At 41.5% G+C, this 15,651-nt stretch overlaps 1 protein-coding gene and 1 long non-coding RNA gene across 3 annotated transcripts in view; one reads left to right on the top strand and one right to left on the bottom strand.

Annotated features, from left to right (window-relative positions):
• Positions 1-280: 280 nt before the first annotated feature.
• Positions 281-14,578, bottom strand: AADAT (aminoadipate aminotransferase). Its single transcript, XM_042871502.1, has 14 exons — positions 14,527-14,578; positions 13,758-13,826; positions 12,841-13,009; positions 11,733-11,865; positions 11,106-11,180; positions 9,795-10,004; positions 9,226-9,291; positions 7,937-8,019; positions 6,748-6,844; positions 5,883-5,944; positions 4,085-4,149; positions 2,754-2,860; positions 2,186-2,287; positions 281-1,187 (listed from the first exon to the last, which is right to left on the bottom strand). The coding sequence occupies exons 2-14, from the start codon at positions 13,822-13,824 to the stop codon at positions 1,137-1,139; spliced, it is 1,287 nt and encodes a 428-aa protein (XP_042727436.1). The 5' UTR covers positions 13,825-13,826; positions 14,527-14,578; the 3' UTR covers positions 281-1,136.
• Positions 14,579-14,727: 149 nt separating this feature from the next.
• The window catches only part of LOC122180550, a 21,607-nt gene continuing 20,683 nt past the window's right edge, over positions 14,728-15,651 (top strand). Inside the window, exons 1-2 of one of the 2 annotated variants that reach the window (XR_006179147.1) lie at positions 14,728-14,924; positions 15,042-15,148. This is a non-coding gene — a long non-coding RNA (uncharacterized LOC122180550). Of the gene's footprint in view, positions 15,149-15,651 lie in introns of both variants that reach the window. The other variant, XR_006179146.1, reaches the window with a different exon arrangement.

Raw genomic sequence — 15,651 nt, 5'->3', positions numbered from 1 at the left:
GACATATTCATCCACCAGGACGAAAACCATAACTACAGCCTCCTCCCGGGCTGTCCCACCCACCCCAAGGGTCCTAGATGTGCCCAAGCTCAGTCCAACTCTGTGGTGCGGCTGGCTTCACCCATGGCACCAGCTTGCCTGCCTGCAGTGAGGATTGGAGAGGGTTGGGTTGCAGAGTGATGCACTGAGAAGCCTAGGATAATCTATAGAGTTAAAACTTTCTGAAAGTTTTATACATGGTGCCAAGAATCTAACATTTGGGATGATAATAATCAAGGGATCAAAGCTCAAAACATCTTTATTTTAGTGTTTGGCTTGCTTTGTACATCTGTGTCAAGGTACTGTTCATTCCAGGGCTCAGTTCAGTTACTTATGCTCTTCTCTATTAAGAAAGATGTCTGCAGTTAACCAAGGCAGCAGTTCTATGAGCACATCCACATGCCTTTGCTTACCAGCCATTTTCTAAGACACAGAGTAATTACTCACAGACCAAAGTGGAAACAAGCAAACAGAAAACCTATAAAAACTAGAAAAATTAGTTGCAAGACCACTGCTAATTGCAAAGAATCTTAAGCCAGCGTTTGTAATTGTGGCTTGATTTTGCTATGCCAGTTTCCAATTTAAAACATCCCAACCTCATTTTTATCTGACAAAACTTTAGTAAAACCTAACACTGATCTTCTCAAAACCAATGTACCGCAGGACAAGAAGGAAAGCAAAATAAAAAACCAATTCCAACAAAAGGTCTTGGCAGAATGTATCAGTTAGGATTAAGAATGCCTACAACTACCTTAGGTGTAACTTCCTCAGTGACTGATTTCCCCGCTTCCTAACCCAAACAGAAAGCAAAAGCCAAAATCAAGTGAATACGATGGATTTGACAGGAAGCAGAACATCTTGTTTTTAAGCATATCAAACATTTTTGGATTAGAATAAATTTAGCAGTGCAATGTATTGACAAAGAAAAAAAAAAAAATCAGCAATGTGTTTTTCACTCTTTTTTTTTTTCTTTTCTTTTTTTAGCTGAATCAATGGAAACATCCATGGTGCTGTGCTTGTTTTTAAAGTGTTCTGACGAAGTCCCAATGTTAATATATATTTTCTTGAGATGATTTTGATAGCTGTATGAGCTCTACTCATTTTTTCCGTACAGCTTCTTTTATAAGATCAGCCAGTCTCTGGAAAGCCTGCAGTGATATAAATATGGTTTAAATTCATATACCTGCATTATTACTTAAACACACAGTCTACTAAAACTACCCTAACGCTCACATATGATCTCATTGCTTTATACTACAAAATTCTGCTGATATTGTGTTTTCATTTTCTCTAACAACATGCATTGGCTTTAAATCATATTGTGACAAGACAAAGCTTCCACTCATGTGATAAAAAATGAAAGGCAGTTTTTTTTTTTCTGAAACAGAAAAATACACTTATTGATGCTCCATGGTTATTCAGAGTTGAAATGAAGCTAATCAGTTGTTTTAGTAGAACTAGCAATCCTTGGAAAAGTATCTCTTTTAACCCACTATAGAGCCCTAGAGACACCAAAGCTGAAAGAAAAGAAAGAAAATTCAGAAGGGAAGCATACAGAAGTACAGTGGCAGCAAGGTACGATTTGACTGTCCACAGCATGCCTAGGAATTACTTCTTCTTTCACAAAGACGACGACACAGGACAGCAGAAGCACAAATCTGTTACAGACCTGAGTAGCTGAATGAAAGTAAAACTACAGATACTGAGCTTTCGAGCACCTGCATCAGAGGATCACTAAATCTGCACAAGTTATCTCTAGACTTTCTCCCCATTGATTTTACAGAGACAGCCAAATAACATCTGAACCGTTTGTAAAATACAGATTACTTCTTGAGAAACAAAATGCAACATGCACGTGAATCATAGGAAAGAAAATCAATATTCTTCTGTAAGAATCTGTGTGTATGGGATACACAGAAAAAAAATTGAGTCCTATAAATTCAGCACTTTGCAGGAATTTTGGTATAAGTATCTTGCCCGAGAAAAAGCTGCTTCAAAAGTACTGCTTTAATGCCTACGTACTCAAATAAATACACCAACAAACAAGAAACCACACAAGGAGAAGTAAAAATATCATTATATCACATAATTACATGAGAAACTGTTCTTGATAAGAATGTTTAAAAAAGAATAATTTCAGTCTCACCAGATCCATCTGGGCTGGAGAAGGCAGAGAGAAAGAAGCTCTGACATAGGGACTGGGCTCTGAACTATCGATGCTGAACACTCCCCCAGGAACCAGTAACACCTGTGTAAAAGCAGTGAACCACTCAGTTACAAGCAAGGTTGAAAACAATACATTCTATTAAATTTGAGAGGGCAAACTGGTATCAGACTTTTTGTAACAAAACCGAAGGGCTCTCAAGCTGGTTCCTAACCAGGTTTGGCTTACTGTCAGTGTTCAGAAGTACCATTAGATATATACTATTAGATATAGTGAATAGATATATAATGAATATGCTGTATATAATATATATAATAACATATACATGTGATATAATTTTAAGCTGATTAAATATCAACATTTGAATACATATAAGAAAATATTTTACTAATGACACACTGCATTACAGCACAATGCCTCAGCCTCAGTGGTGATTGTGGACACAGGTTCCCTGCTTTCATAGCTCTGTGCCTATGTGCAGATAAATACAATAGATTTATTTCATCATTTCCTCACTTCATATCATAAGCCATTAAGCCATAGGTCATACTTCTTTTTGCAAAGCTTTTTCCATGATCAGCTGCTGTGTATCAGAAACTCCCTTAATTTTGATCCATAAGAACATGCCAGCAGCAGGAGAATGCCATTCTGCCAAGCCTAGAGAAAAAGAAAAGGGAATCAAGAAAGAAACTTCTGTTCTTCCTGTAATTTGGCACATCATAGAGTAAGTGATGTAAATTTATTGCTTGCATGAGCTTGAATGAACTTCTGGTAACAAGCAACGTCCCTCAGGGCTCCGTCTTGGGACTGGTACTCTAGAACATCTTAACCAGTGACAAAGATGATGGGATTGATGCACCCTCAGCAAGTTTGCTGGTGACACCAAACTGAGTGGTGTGGTTGATTACAGCACAAAGAAGGGATGCCATCCAGAGGGACCTTGATAAACTCAAAAGGTTGGCTTTTGTGAACCTTATGAGGTTCAGCAAAGCGGAGTGCAGGGTTTTGCATTTGAGTCAAGATAAACCCCAGATATGTATGCAAATTGGCAAAAGAACTCCTTGAGAGCAGCCCTGCTGAGAAGGCCTTAGGGGTCCTGGCTGATGAAAAATTTAACATGAGCTAGCAGTGTATGCTTGCAGCCTGAAAGGCCAACGATATCATGGCTGCCATCAGAAGAGGGGTGGCCAGCAGGGAGTGGGAGGTGATTGTCATCCTCTGCTCTGCCCTTGTGAGGCCCCATCTGCAGCACTGCGTGCAGGTCCCCGAGAGCATGCAGAGGAGGGCCACGAAGATGATGCATGGGCTGGAACACCTATCTTATGAAGGCAGGCTGAAGGAACAGGAAGGTGGGCAGTTCTTAAATAATTACTGTTGATTCCACTGCAGACTGACTAAAAGGAGTAATTATAGTCACTAACTGTAATCCCATTGTTGCTGAGCAGCTTCGTTCTGTGCTCTGTGATTAATCATAGAAGTGGATGTCTGAACTGAAAATGACCATCACTACTACCATATTTATATCTTCCTTCACATTTATGCAACTCAATCTGACACTTTCAGATGGAGATTTTAAAGACAGATTTTAAACAGAAAAAGAATGTCGTGGAGTGAAATACATTCTGTCTGTACAGCTGCTGTATATGTGATAATGTGGTGAGATTTTTTCTCATCATCACTAACTTGCCCCCCACCAGAAAAGCAGGACAACTGCAGTCTGAGATAATCCACCCTAAGCTTAATATTTCACGTCACTGATTTGCTCATAGTGATCACCTACCACTTTGGTCAAGGGGTGACCTTCAGCAATTTTTCTTGAACACAAAGATGATAATAGCTAGAAACAAAGTCTCAGTTATTAGCTGTGTTGCACTGACTGACCTTTCAACCATTTGTCAGCAGCAATGAGCATTGCATCCCGCTGGGTCCTGTAGAACTCCACAACTCTGAAAGTACATTACCAGTTGAAAGCCATGATCTCACAGCGCTTCAGAGTCCATTTATTTCCAAAAGCAGAAACAAAGCTTTTCTACTTATCAACCAAAATGCACACTTAACAGAAATATGAACACATCCTAGATCAGCACAGCACAATATACTGTGTATATGAAACTTTGTATATGCATTAGAAAAGTCCTGAATGCTTCATGGTGTCTACAACAAAGCACAGATCAATGAGATAGAGGAAGTGCGTTTGTAGCTGCTTCTTAATCCTTACATGTCCGAGAAAACTCAGTATTAAACACTCTATAAATGATATCCATTCCATTATGTCGGTGGATACAAGCCCTGTTTGCACTAGTCATCACACAAAACATGCATACAGAAGTAAATTAAGTATTTGTATGCCTGCAAAAGTACATATGTGATATTTATGCATTTGGGTTAAGTTTCTGTAATAGGTACACATTGAAACAATATTTCATGAGATAAAAACAGATCATATGATAATAAGTCAGGACAATCTGACAGCTCCCCTTGTTTTAATCCTCTGAGCCTCCTGCCTTCATACTTGAACTAAAACTTCAAAATAATACAGTAACTTACTAGGGAAAATGACCCTACCGCAAGGTCTAAGGGAGACAAGCCTTGCACAACGACTCCTCTCACTGGTATAAAATGAAGCAGCTGTGATTCTGCAACATCAGATAGACCTGACAGAAATGTATGGTGCAGAATGCATACATCAGGTGCAAAAGGGCTCCCTTCTCTACATATGAACCATACTTAGTAGTTTCACTTTTCTTTGATACTCTTGGAAGACAGAGCTTTGATTTCCAAACGTATTTCCTGAAACCTAACAAATACTAGCTAGAAAAGCTTAAGAATTTCAAAGACTCTGCCTATGCCAGTTATACTCTACAAAATAAAAGGTAAATTTTACTTCTGCAGTTTTAACTGCATCATAAATTCTGTGCTAACTTTTTTTTCTTTGCTTTTCTGTGCTGTTATTTCACTTGCACATTGGAATTGAGTTTTAAGTATGAGGCAAAACTTCCACAGAAATGTAATCACTATAAACAGTAGGCTTACTCTGACTCAAAAGCACAATCCAACAAGTCAGCCTGATCCCAGTGAAATCATGTGGAAGTAGTAATCAGCTGTAAGACCTCATCAAAAATAAGTCACCTAACAGCAGCCTCTAGGAGGTTATCAAGGGTTGTGGGTAGCCTACTGCAGCATTATTTTCATTAGGTAAAGACGAAGAATGTATTTGGCATAGGAAAGGCTGCCTCCCTGTCAGGAAGAAAGTAAGAGAAGAGAAATGTTTAAGAGACACATTTTCTAATTGCTGAAAGCTGAGATAAAGTGTAGTCAGAGTTTTTCTACAAATCTGTCTTTACAACCTACTTCTTACACCTATTCTGTGATACCTAACACGATTCAAAGCCAGAGCTAGTATCTCTTCTCCGGTGTTTATGGAATGGCTAACAGCCTGGCGCTCAGGGAGGAGTGGCTGCTGTGGTCAGATATAAGAACCTTTCTTACGCTTCTCTTACAATCCTGTGACAAGCCTTTACAAACCATAACATGTTACCCATTACTGTAGGAAGCTTAGGGTTCAAATCTGATTATGGCATTTGAAATGCAACATGAATACTCACACAGATACCTTTTTTGTGTAGGTAGCAAGAAGCAGCATGACAGATGAGGGATTCAAAATATGACATGACCTTACCTGTCTGTGTGCTCCAAGAAACCCTTTTCTCCCCACTGCTGAAGAAGCTGTGAAATTATCATCTAAAGAAATAAAATGCACTATCAATATAGAGCTGCTCCACACTCAAAAAACATATTGCTCTGCGTGTTATTCAGAATTCCACCTGGGCAAGAAATTGCACGTAGGGTCTCTCAAAGCCCTTTATAAACAGAAGTGGCAGTAGCAGCAGACTATCGCAGTCCCTGTCACTGCTACCTTCAAGGACAGTGGCAACATTTGGAAGTTGGAATTGGAGGAAGGAATGGATGGAGAGCTGAATATGGGAATCTGGGCAAAAAAGGAAGGCAATGTATACTGTTTAATGGAAATTCCTTCCAGTCTCTCTTTAATACTGCCCCTCTGATGAACTAATGGAAGTTGTGTGAAGACATGCTTGATGTCTCCTTTCCTTATTACTAGTTATAAAGGAGCTGCTGATGGCACCTTTGTGATGTCTGTGAGCTGCCAGTATTATTTTAGATACTAAGCATGAAGAAAAATAAGGAGGAGGAGGAGGAGAAGAAATTCCACTGTATGCTTTATATTGAGGTTTTTCAAGTGATCCCATTGGCAAGAGATAAAACATCTTAAATCTTGATTCTTGAAATCTGATGTATTGTATTGTATTGTATTACATTATATTAGCTGAAGCACTAGTGCTTTCCATGCACTAAGCTCTCTAGTTCTGGCTGCAATTTCTTTGGTGATCTCTTCCTTTTGGTGAATCAATACCTGTTCTTGTAACTAAAACTGAAAAAGTGTAGTGCAAGTATGCTTGTTCTTAGTTTCCTCCATCTTGGAATCCGGTTTTTCAATACAATTCAGTTGTTAGTTTGGTACTTGCCTGTGTGAAAGTGCTGGTGTGCATTGTAGAAACCTGAATGTGTAGAATAACTCTGTCGATAAGAGGCTTGGGACCTGTCAGAAAACCAACTCTCAACCTAGAAGAAAAAGGAAAGATTAGAACAGGAAATGCAGTGTGCAAATCCTTTATGAGAGTTATGGTTTAACTTGTAACCAGAAAACCCATAATCATTTCACTAATGTGCTAAGGCTCTTAAAGGTATTTATATCTTTAATAGTGCTATAACCCCAGGTTTACACAACTTATAAGCTAAGATCAATCAAAGGAAAGGAAAGATGGATTATTCACAGAATTGAAAGTCATGAACGCTCAGCTTCATGGAAAAATATGCAAGCTGGCAAACAGGCTGCTGCTTTTGCTCTTTTAGCACTGCAGGATTAATGGAATTCAGGCTGATAACATAGGTTCTTGTTCATGTTTCACTGCTATGACCTGTCTTTACTCAGACTGTTTTTCTTCAAACAGCCATTAAAGCCAATCAGTAAGCTGAAATGTGTCCTTGGCAAAGACAAAAGTGCATCGTGCCTTTTTGTAGTGTCACTTCTGGAAGTGTCATCACACTTGGCATCGTGCTGTCTCTTCTCTTTCTTGGGGATGGGGTCACAATCCACTAGCTGCCAGTGCAAAATTCACATTACTTTCTTACATCTATTAGAATAATAAAAGCAAATGAAAACACAAATATATTGTTTTGTGTGAGAGTATCCAGCTTAATTTTTCAGGAAGACACAACCTGAAAGAACCATAAAGCTAGAAGGTAACATATCACTACAACTCTGATTGATTGTAGAGAATTATGTCATCATTTCTTTTACACATTGGAAGAGTCTGCAGAAATGGTAATAGGCAGGAAACTGGCAAAAGACTACTAGGAGTTCCAGGCAGAAAGCTTTAGGCCAGCATCAGCCAGTCTCAGCCTATGTGATGCCTGGAAGACTGGCCCTGCCTGGGCAGGATGGCATAACTATCAGAATCAGAAGAGAATCAGAATTTGGAATTATAAATGACTTTCAAGAGATGACAGGAAAAGTTAGTACACTGAAGAAAATTACTTTCCAGAAATGACCAGGTATTAGATGAAAAAACTGTCATCTGATCCTTTTGCACACAATATTAGTCTTGTGCCTTAAACAAGATGTAATACTGAGGAGTCTGAAGTGGGCCTTACCCAGATGAGAGAACTTTAGAGAATGAGTCAGTCCTGATGACTCTGCCATCCACGTCCATTGAGAGGAAACTTGGAGCCCACGGCTTCAAAGAAAAAGAAAAAAGAAAATTCAAGTTTCTAGTAGGGATTGTGGTGGAATTACTTTGCTATGGAGACATAATTATTTCTTAGAGTACATGTTTTGATAGTAAATATTTTAGCAATGGATGTTCAAAGGACAGGGGCAGTAACTTGCTGACAAATGTTTATTTAGACTAGCTGTCTGAGATGTAATATTCTGTGAAAGCCTTCAAGAAATCAGCCTTCTTTCTTTTAGCTCACTGATGAGCACACAGGTGATCAGTTCAAGATTTGGTATGACGCCATAAGCAGAGGAAATAAATTCTCTGTCAAGATTTTTAAGGAGTATACAGAAGGGTATTGTAATTTTAAAGATGGAACAGTAGCTTTTACATTTACTTAAAAACAACCAAACAAAGAAAAAACAACCAAACAAAGGGAAGTTAGAAGATATGTCCCTATTTTGATCTGAGTTCAGCATGCTTTTTTCTTTATCAAATATTTTACTACCTTTATACATCCTCCCCTCATTCTCTAGCAAAGCTAACAATGCTATTCAGTGTCTGTGAGGCACTGTTATTGCCTCCTCCCACAAAAATGTATTTCAAAATACAATACTGAATACTGCTGTTCAGCTCCTACCAATGTTTTGCTTCCTTACAAGATCAGCTTTTTATTCCTGAAGTTGAGTGCTTGAGCAGACTGTGCTGGTGCAGATCCATTAGGAAAGACAGTTAAACACTTTGTTACCCACAGGAGGAAGATCTGTAGGGAAGGAGGGAAGCTGCCTATCCAGTATTACTTCCTATGGCTTTTGGGATAACTGGATGCCAAAAGGCAAAGGGGTAGAAATGAGAGGTAATAGATTAGGAGTAGACCATCTTTTCCTGGATGGAGAAGTGAACTGGTTTGAAAGGAACATCAAGAGGCTGCTATTTTGAGGCACTGCTTTGGTGGTATGTTTGTTCTGCTCTGCAGGCAAGATCTTTGCAATTATCTTAGTAACGAGGGAAATTCAGTCCTGTGTAAGGCTTGAGGAATTTGAACCACCACAATTAAAAGGCTGATGCAATAAAATACCACAAAGGGGGCAAGTAAAAGTAGCAATAGACTGTTAAGCATATAACTAACTTAGAAGAAGGACATGAAGACTATTCAAGAAGACTTATGGCTCAAACTTTAGTTCTTTGGTATCAGAAATGAAGGTGCTACGTAGCATGCAAGATTACCTTTTCAAACTGAAGAAAGTAGTAAGGATCATCTTCTATAATAAGGAAATCATATTTTCTTGCAAGCTGAAGAAAGAAATGAATTCAATGCAAAGACTGATTAAAACATAAAGACTGTAAATGCAGTTCTTAGCATAGTCTGGACCTATTACCAGGACCATATTAGGATCCCACAGGTTGCTCCTTCACTGTATACGAAGCTGTATCAGGAGGGGGTTTCAAACGCCCAATTCAGACATCAGTCTAAACAGTGAACACGCTCCCTGAAGTGCAAGGACAGGTGCATAACTAAAGGTGTGTTCAAAGGGTACAGTACACTTGTGGCAAACCCACTTTGAAGCTCCTGACAAAGACACCAGGCAGCAACGTACTACTACTGCAAAACATAATTTACCTCTTGCTTCTGAAGACTCCTCATGAAAGAGGCTTTGTTTAGAAACAAGCTCTGGGTAGAATGTGTTCTGGACCAATAATGGGCACAAACGTTGCATGCGGAGCACCCTTAGCTACAACAGGATGGACGTTTATCCATTTCTACCCACAACATTCATGAGGCCCCTCCTACATACCTGATAGATCTCCTTCTTGCGATCCGCGGTCAGAGAGTTTCCAGTTGGGTTGCAGCCATTTGGAATCGTGTACAGGAACTTGGGGAGAGGGCAGCTATGATTTTTTATATCTCCTGGATTCCAAGCGGACAGAATTTCTTTTAGAGCTTTTGGAATAATGCCATGTTGGTCGCTAGGAACATTAATGATGTTACAGCCCAAAGGTCTCAGCTGTTGATAGGATGAACAAAACTGTCATGATCCCTTCTGACTTTATACCTATCCCAAATTCTTACTTCCTCGCAATTCAAATCAAAGCTTGTCTAGGTTTGCTCAGTAGCTTGTCAAACTTACCACATTCCTCTTCATCTGCCCCGTTAAGCCACACGAGGAGAAAAAGGTAACTAATGTCTAATTGCTGTTCTTCTATAGGAAATGACACATTTTTGCAAGCAGAAAGGCATGTGGAGAGTTTGAATTGTTCTCTTCATGCTCTCAACACAAACAGTAAGTTTACTGCAACTCTACTTCCAGTGGATCATTTGCATTCTACTAGTGCCAGAACTGCAAGCTACTCATTACTGACAAAGGGGAAAGAATATTTAGCAATACCTGGGAGAACAGAATGATGCTACTGCAATGACACGCTGACAGCAATGCAAAGAGTTGCAGGAAAATACTAACAAAACAGCATGCTGTCTCCCCTCCGTGGGATTTCAATCTGTACCACGTAGCTCAGCATTTTTAAGTGAAAATCTAAGTTGCTGCAATAATTTTGAAAGTATGTTCTTAACAAGAAATCTTTGATTAGCCAAACGATATCAGAATTCCTGTCAGTGCGAGAGGAAACTGGAATGAAGTGGTGCATCATCTATCCTAACTCTTCTTACAGCTCTTACGTATTTTTATTTGATGTTTAATTATATAGCCATTAATTTCTCAGAAGGAAACTTGGCTATTTTTGTACAGTACTTACTAGTTCACATCTGAAAACTCTGGGTACAGTACAATCAGACTGTAAAATACTTCAGTAACAATGATCTGTTGAAGTACCCACTTAAAATCTGTTCTGAACTGATTGCTGTGATGACTTTCTTCCAAATCCCAAACATGACCTCAGTCCTAGAACAAACTACGGGATTTAGAAAAGGACGTTGTGTCCTGGGAATAGCTTTTAAGAATTAATCTTTAAGAACTTCATTGGATTAACAGTAAAAACTTGACTCTTAGATGCATTGTTGCTGTAAATACAGGGCATACAAGCAAGTAGATCAGGTATTCAAGTGCTGTTCAAATCTGATGCTCACAGCTTTTTATTGACGAAATACTTACAGCTGCTAGTGTCCCAGAATATGTGGGGGCATCCAAAAGGATGCTGTCCCCAGGATTAATGAGCATTTCAAACACCTGTGAAAGAAAACTATTTTAGACATATTTTACACATGCTTCCTAGTTCTTTAGTGAGATTGTAAGTCTTGGTTACACATCAGTAATACCCAAAAATTTAAGTAACTGCTGTTTGTGAGGAAAACAGATGAACAACCAGCTTTAGAAATGAAACAGAGCTGGGGAATAACAGTTTTGAAATGGGAACAGCTCTCCATACAACAGAAAGCATTTCATTTGCAGAAAGTATCAACTAAGCAGCAGAGCAGACTGAACAGGTTGATTATTCAAGGAAGACTGATACAGTTTGTCATGTTACAAAAAAGCAAGTAAGGCACCCATGCACTGATTTCTTGAGTAACAAGAAATGTTATCTTAGTATATTTTCTGACAGGCTTTTTGGTATATCTGAATATTCACATATGTTTGACATAAGACTGCCCAACATATTTGTTTAACAAATACTCTACACAAAGCTTTGCAGTGGTGCTTAATGCTAAGTATTGCTGAACTGAGGGAAGAAAATACCATCTTGAAAGAAGTACTTTTAATATACTGAGTTCTTGGTCCTACTTTGCATAAGCCTTCCTGGCTGCCAGTTGTGACACACACTTCCATTTGTCCTCCCTCAGGACTGTAGTTGGCTGTGGGGGGATTGTGTAGATTCCTCTGAAAATTCTTCAGCCACGACAACAGTTCTGGAATCCTGAAAGAGGAATGAGGCAAGGTGCATCTAACATCTTACAGAGGCCAAGAAGAGGCTGCTCCTCTAAATCACCGTCACATCTAGCACACAGCCCTGAGCCTGGCTTTAACTGTCTCACAACTATACTCAGATGCCAATTCGACTTTTTTTTTTTTTAAATCAAATAATGGTAAAGATATCAATCTTTCCTCTGGAAGAGCAGCAGAGATGAGCATCTACAGTCCACACACATCAAATGATGACTGAGAAATCTGGACAGAAATGGTTCACTGAGGATGGAACGTGGGTGGAGGTTAAACAGGGTCTGCTCCTAGGAACAGTCTTTCCATACTCAGAAGTGGCTGTCTGACCAAGTTTGCAGTGCTTCTGGAAGTAAGGTACAGCTAGCAAGAAACTAGCAAATGAGTTTTTATAAAAAACTGTTTTTAAGATAAAGTCTTATAATACATCTACAAATGCATGTTTACTAAAGTTGTGCTCTCCTAAGTATTAGCAAAAGCTGCAACTCCACCAATTAATGCCCTATGTAGGTAAGTGCATATTTTTGCAAGCCTGTCACAAGCCTGACTTGGTGCTGTACTAAAAATGCCAATACTATAAAGATCTGAGTTCAAGCACCACAAGTGCTATGTGTCGACTTCTTTAGGGTACCAAATAAAGGCAAAATGAATGCTCCAGAATCTGGAAACTGCAAGTCAATGCTACATCATTCATTGAACAGCTTAATACAAAACACAGGATGAGTCCTTCTACTGACTTGGGAGTACATCAGATACTAACAGCTGGGAAATTTCTGGCTTGTTTAAAATAAAAATGCTCATGTACTCAGAACCTCCTGCTTAAACCGAAATAGAAACACTGAGGAAAATTTGAAGCAGTTAAAGCTGTTTCAGTAAAGATCAATAAAGGCACGATAGAGAACTTCAGGATTCTTTCATTCCACCATCTTTTAGTGCAAGCAGCCTTTGCAGATACCCTGCTGAGGCAGAGTATTGAAGAGCCCTCTTCATTAAGTCTTCCCCAATCTCAACAGCGTTTCCATGTCCAGTGGCAATAGTAGCCTTCTTAAATGGAAAAACGGCAGGGTTTGGGGCCCCTCCAGCCAGAGAGATGAGAGACGGAGGAGACTTTTGCATCAATTCAGCTACAGCAAAAGGAAAACACCTTGATTACAATTTGATCATTGCAGCAGTCGCTCACACACTTTATCGAATAATAACCCAGGTAAGTTTGTTTTGTTTTACTACTACTACTGGTAGTTACATCTGGTTACAGCTTTTAAATAAGGGAGTTTCTGTCAGCGTGGCTTTAGCAGCAGAGGCAATGTGTAAATAAGGTGGTATGGAGGAAATGTTGATAACTCTTGCTTTAAATGCAATTTCACAATCATTCACATCCAATCTGCGCTCTGCTAGCACAGAGTGGACCTTGACAAGTGAACTTGTTCACAATATGGAATTTTTGCTGACTTGATGCTTTCTGCTTGGATGTGAGAGGACGGATGCTACCAGGTCTGGCTCAGTGCCTTCCAATACTGAGTTTGTTCTCCAGTACTTATTAGACAACTGGACAACAAGTGTCAATTCACAACAAGCTGTGCCAAAATCCCTGCTGCAGAAGCGCTAGCAGAGACTTTCAGGCACTTGTTTAAGGGACAACAACATTATTTCTTTTGTTCGGATGAGTTTCTGCAATGAACGTTTCAAGGCTATTCTTTTTATATGTACCTGACTTCTCCGTAAGAAGTCATGTTGAACTGGCCCAGTGAACACCTGGCAGCTGGCAGGCTTTCTCTCAAGCCTGCTCAAGTCCTTCATCACAGCACCTCTATGAAGTCTAGAACACGAGATGATACTCTTAAGAGAACCTGACAAGAACGGGCGCATACTCACTCAGAACTCTTATTGGAGAGGCTTTTCTTGCCGCACTCACACTTGTGAGAAACCGAGAATAATTCATGTCTGTGGGGAAAGCAAATAATTGAGCATAAGGGGGAAAAATGCATGGGAACCCTCCTGCTTCTGGTATGAGCACGTGGCACGAGTAACACCTCCAAACGGTCCCACCCACAGCTGGGCTCTATCACATCAATTTGTATCAGGGTCAGTATTGGATCTTTTCTTTTTGGAATGAAGGAATTTTCTTCTTCACGTGCACTGGCTGGGCCACAGCCTCCGTCCTGCTGCTACGATCGCAAACAACAGGACTGCAATCGTCTGAGTTGGAGGGGACCCTTAGAGGCAGCGGACAGGGATAGATACATACGGCAGGACCGTCTGCTCCCAGCCTGACTCTGAATGTCCAGGACTTCCACCGCCCGTCCGGACAACCAGGCATGGATTCTGAGCGACAGCCGGCAGCGTGCCCTTCTAGCAAGAGCAGCGCCGAGCTGCCGCTTTCGGCTATCGAAACAACGCCTCGGAAGCACGCCTCGGGCGGCCGCGCTTTCGGAAAGCGCCGCTTCTAACGTCACCGCGGAGCGCCGTTCCGCTGCCGGCAGCACAGCGCGCCCGTTCCGTTCGCCCGTATCGGCGCTCCCCGATCCCACGCTCGGCCAAGACCCGCTCGGAGCCCAGCTCAACCCTACCCTACCATGCCCTGCCCCGTCAGGCCGGCACCCCCCCCGTCGATGTGGCTGGCGGGGCGGCCGCTCGCACCTACCGGCGGCAAGGAGCGGAGCCCGCGGCGACCCCGTCCGCAACGGGCTGCGGTGGGTGGGCGGGGAGAAGGGCCGCGGGAGGCGGGTTGCTGGCCCGGAGCTCTGCAGCTGCGTAGGGGCGTGCCGAAGTCGTGGGAAGGGCCGTTCCCTCCTCCTTTATTTTTTATTTATTTCTTTATTTTAAACTCGGGTTAATGGGGGGAAGGAGCCGGGAAAGCGCCAGGTGGATCGGAGCTGCTTGGAACGTAACCTTGCTGTTCTGTTTCCGGGCTGCCGGCGTTGTGCTTCGTGGCACAGAGCAAAGGCCGGGAAAATATTTGGATCGGTTACTCCGCGATTTGCTCTCAGCCGATCGCGGCCCAGCGGCTGCGAACCTGCAGTCGCTCCCGCCGACCACCAGGTGGCGCCGCTGTTCCAGCCCGCGGCATGCCGATTTCAGGCACGCCGATAGCGGTGCGACATTCCAACCTGAGGTTTTCTCACCTGTCTGTTTTCTGTCTGTGATTTGTACCCACAGCGCTTCATTCCACCTGAAGAAAGTGGAGGTGAAAACTCGAGCCTCTTGATGTATTTCCCATAGGAGTGCATAGACGGAAAAAGAATGCTGAAATTAGAAACAAAGATGTAAGTTAAAAATCAATTCTCTTAAAGAAGTTTCTTTGATAACTCATAAACATTTTTGGTCGCTAAGTAGGATGCATGCAGACTGTAGGAATAATTTTCTAGGTTTAACAATCGCAGAATCACAGAATGGCCAGGTTGGAAGGGACCTCAAGGATCATGCATCTCCAACCCCCTGCTACATGCAGGGCCACCAACCTCCCCATTTAATACCAGCCCAGGCTGCCCAGGGCCCCATCCAACCTGGCCTTGAACACCTCCAGGGATGGACGGGGCATCCACAGCCTCTCTGGGCAGCTGTTCCAGCACCTCACCCCTCACTCTGTAGAGAACTTTCCCCTGACATCCAACCTCAATCTTCCCTCCCTCAACTTCAAACCATTTCCCCTTTCCCTGCAGTTATCAACCCTTTCAAAGAGTCGATTCCCCTTTTGTTTGTAGGCTCCCTTTAGGCTGCAATGAGGTCACCCCGCAGCCTTCTTTTCCCCAGGCTGAACAAGCCCAGC

Source organism: Lagopus leucura, unplaced genomic scaffold (assembly GCF_019238085.1).
Source record: "Lagopus leucura isolate 7727_CA_CO unplaced genomic scaffold, USGS_WTPT01 Super-Scaffold_100004, whole genome shotgun sequence".
Lineage (NCBI taxonomy): Eukaryota > Metazoa > Chordata > Aves > Galliformes > Phasianidae > Lagopus > Lagopus leucura.
Note: the sequence above shows the minus strand (reverse complement) of the source record. Positions and strands in the feature narration are given on the sequence as shown.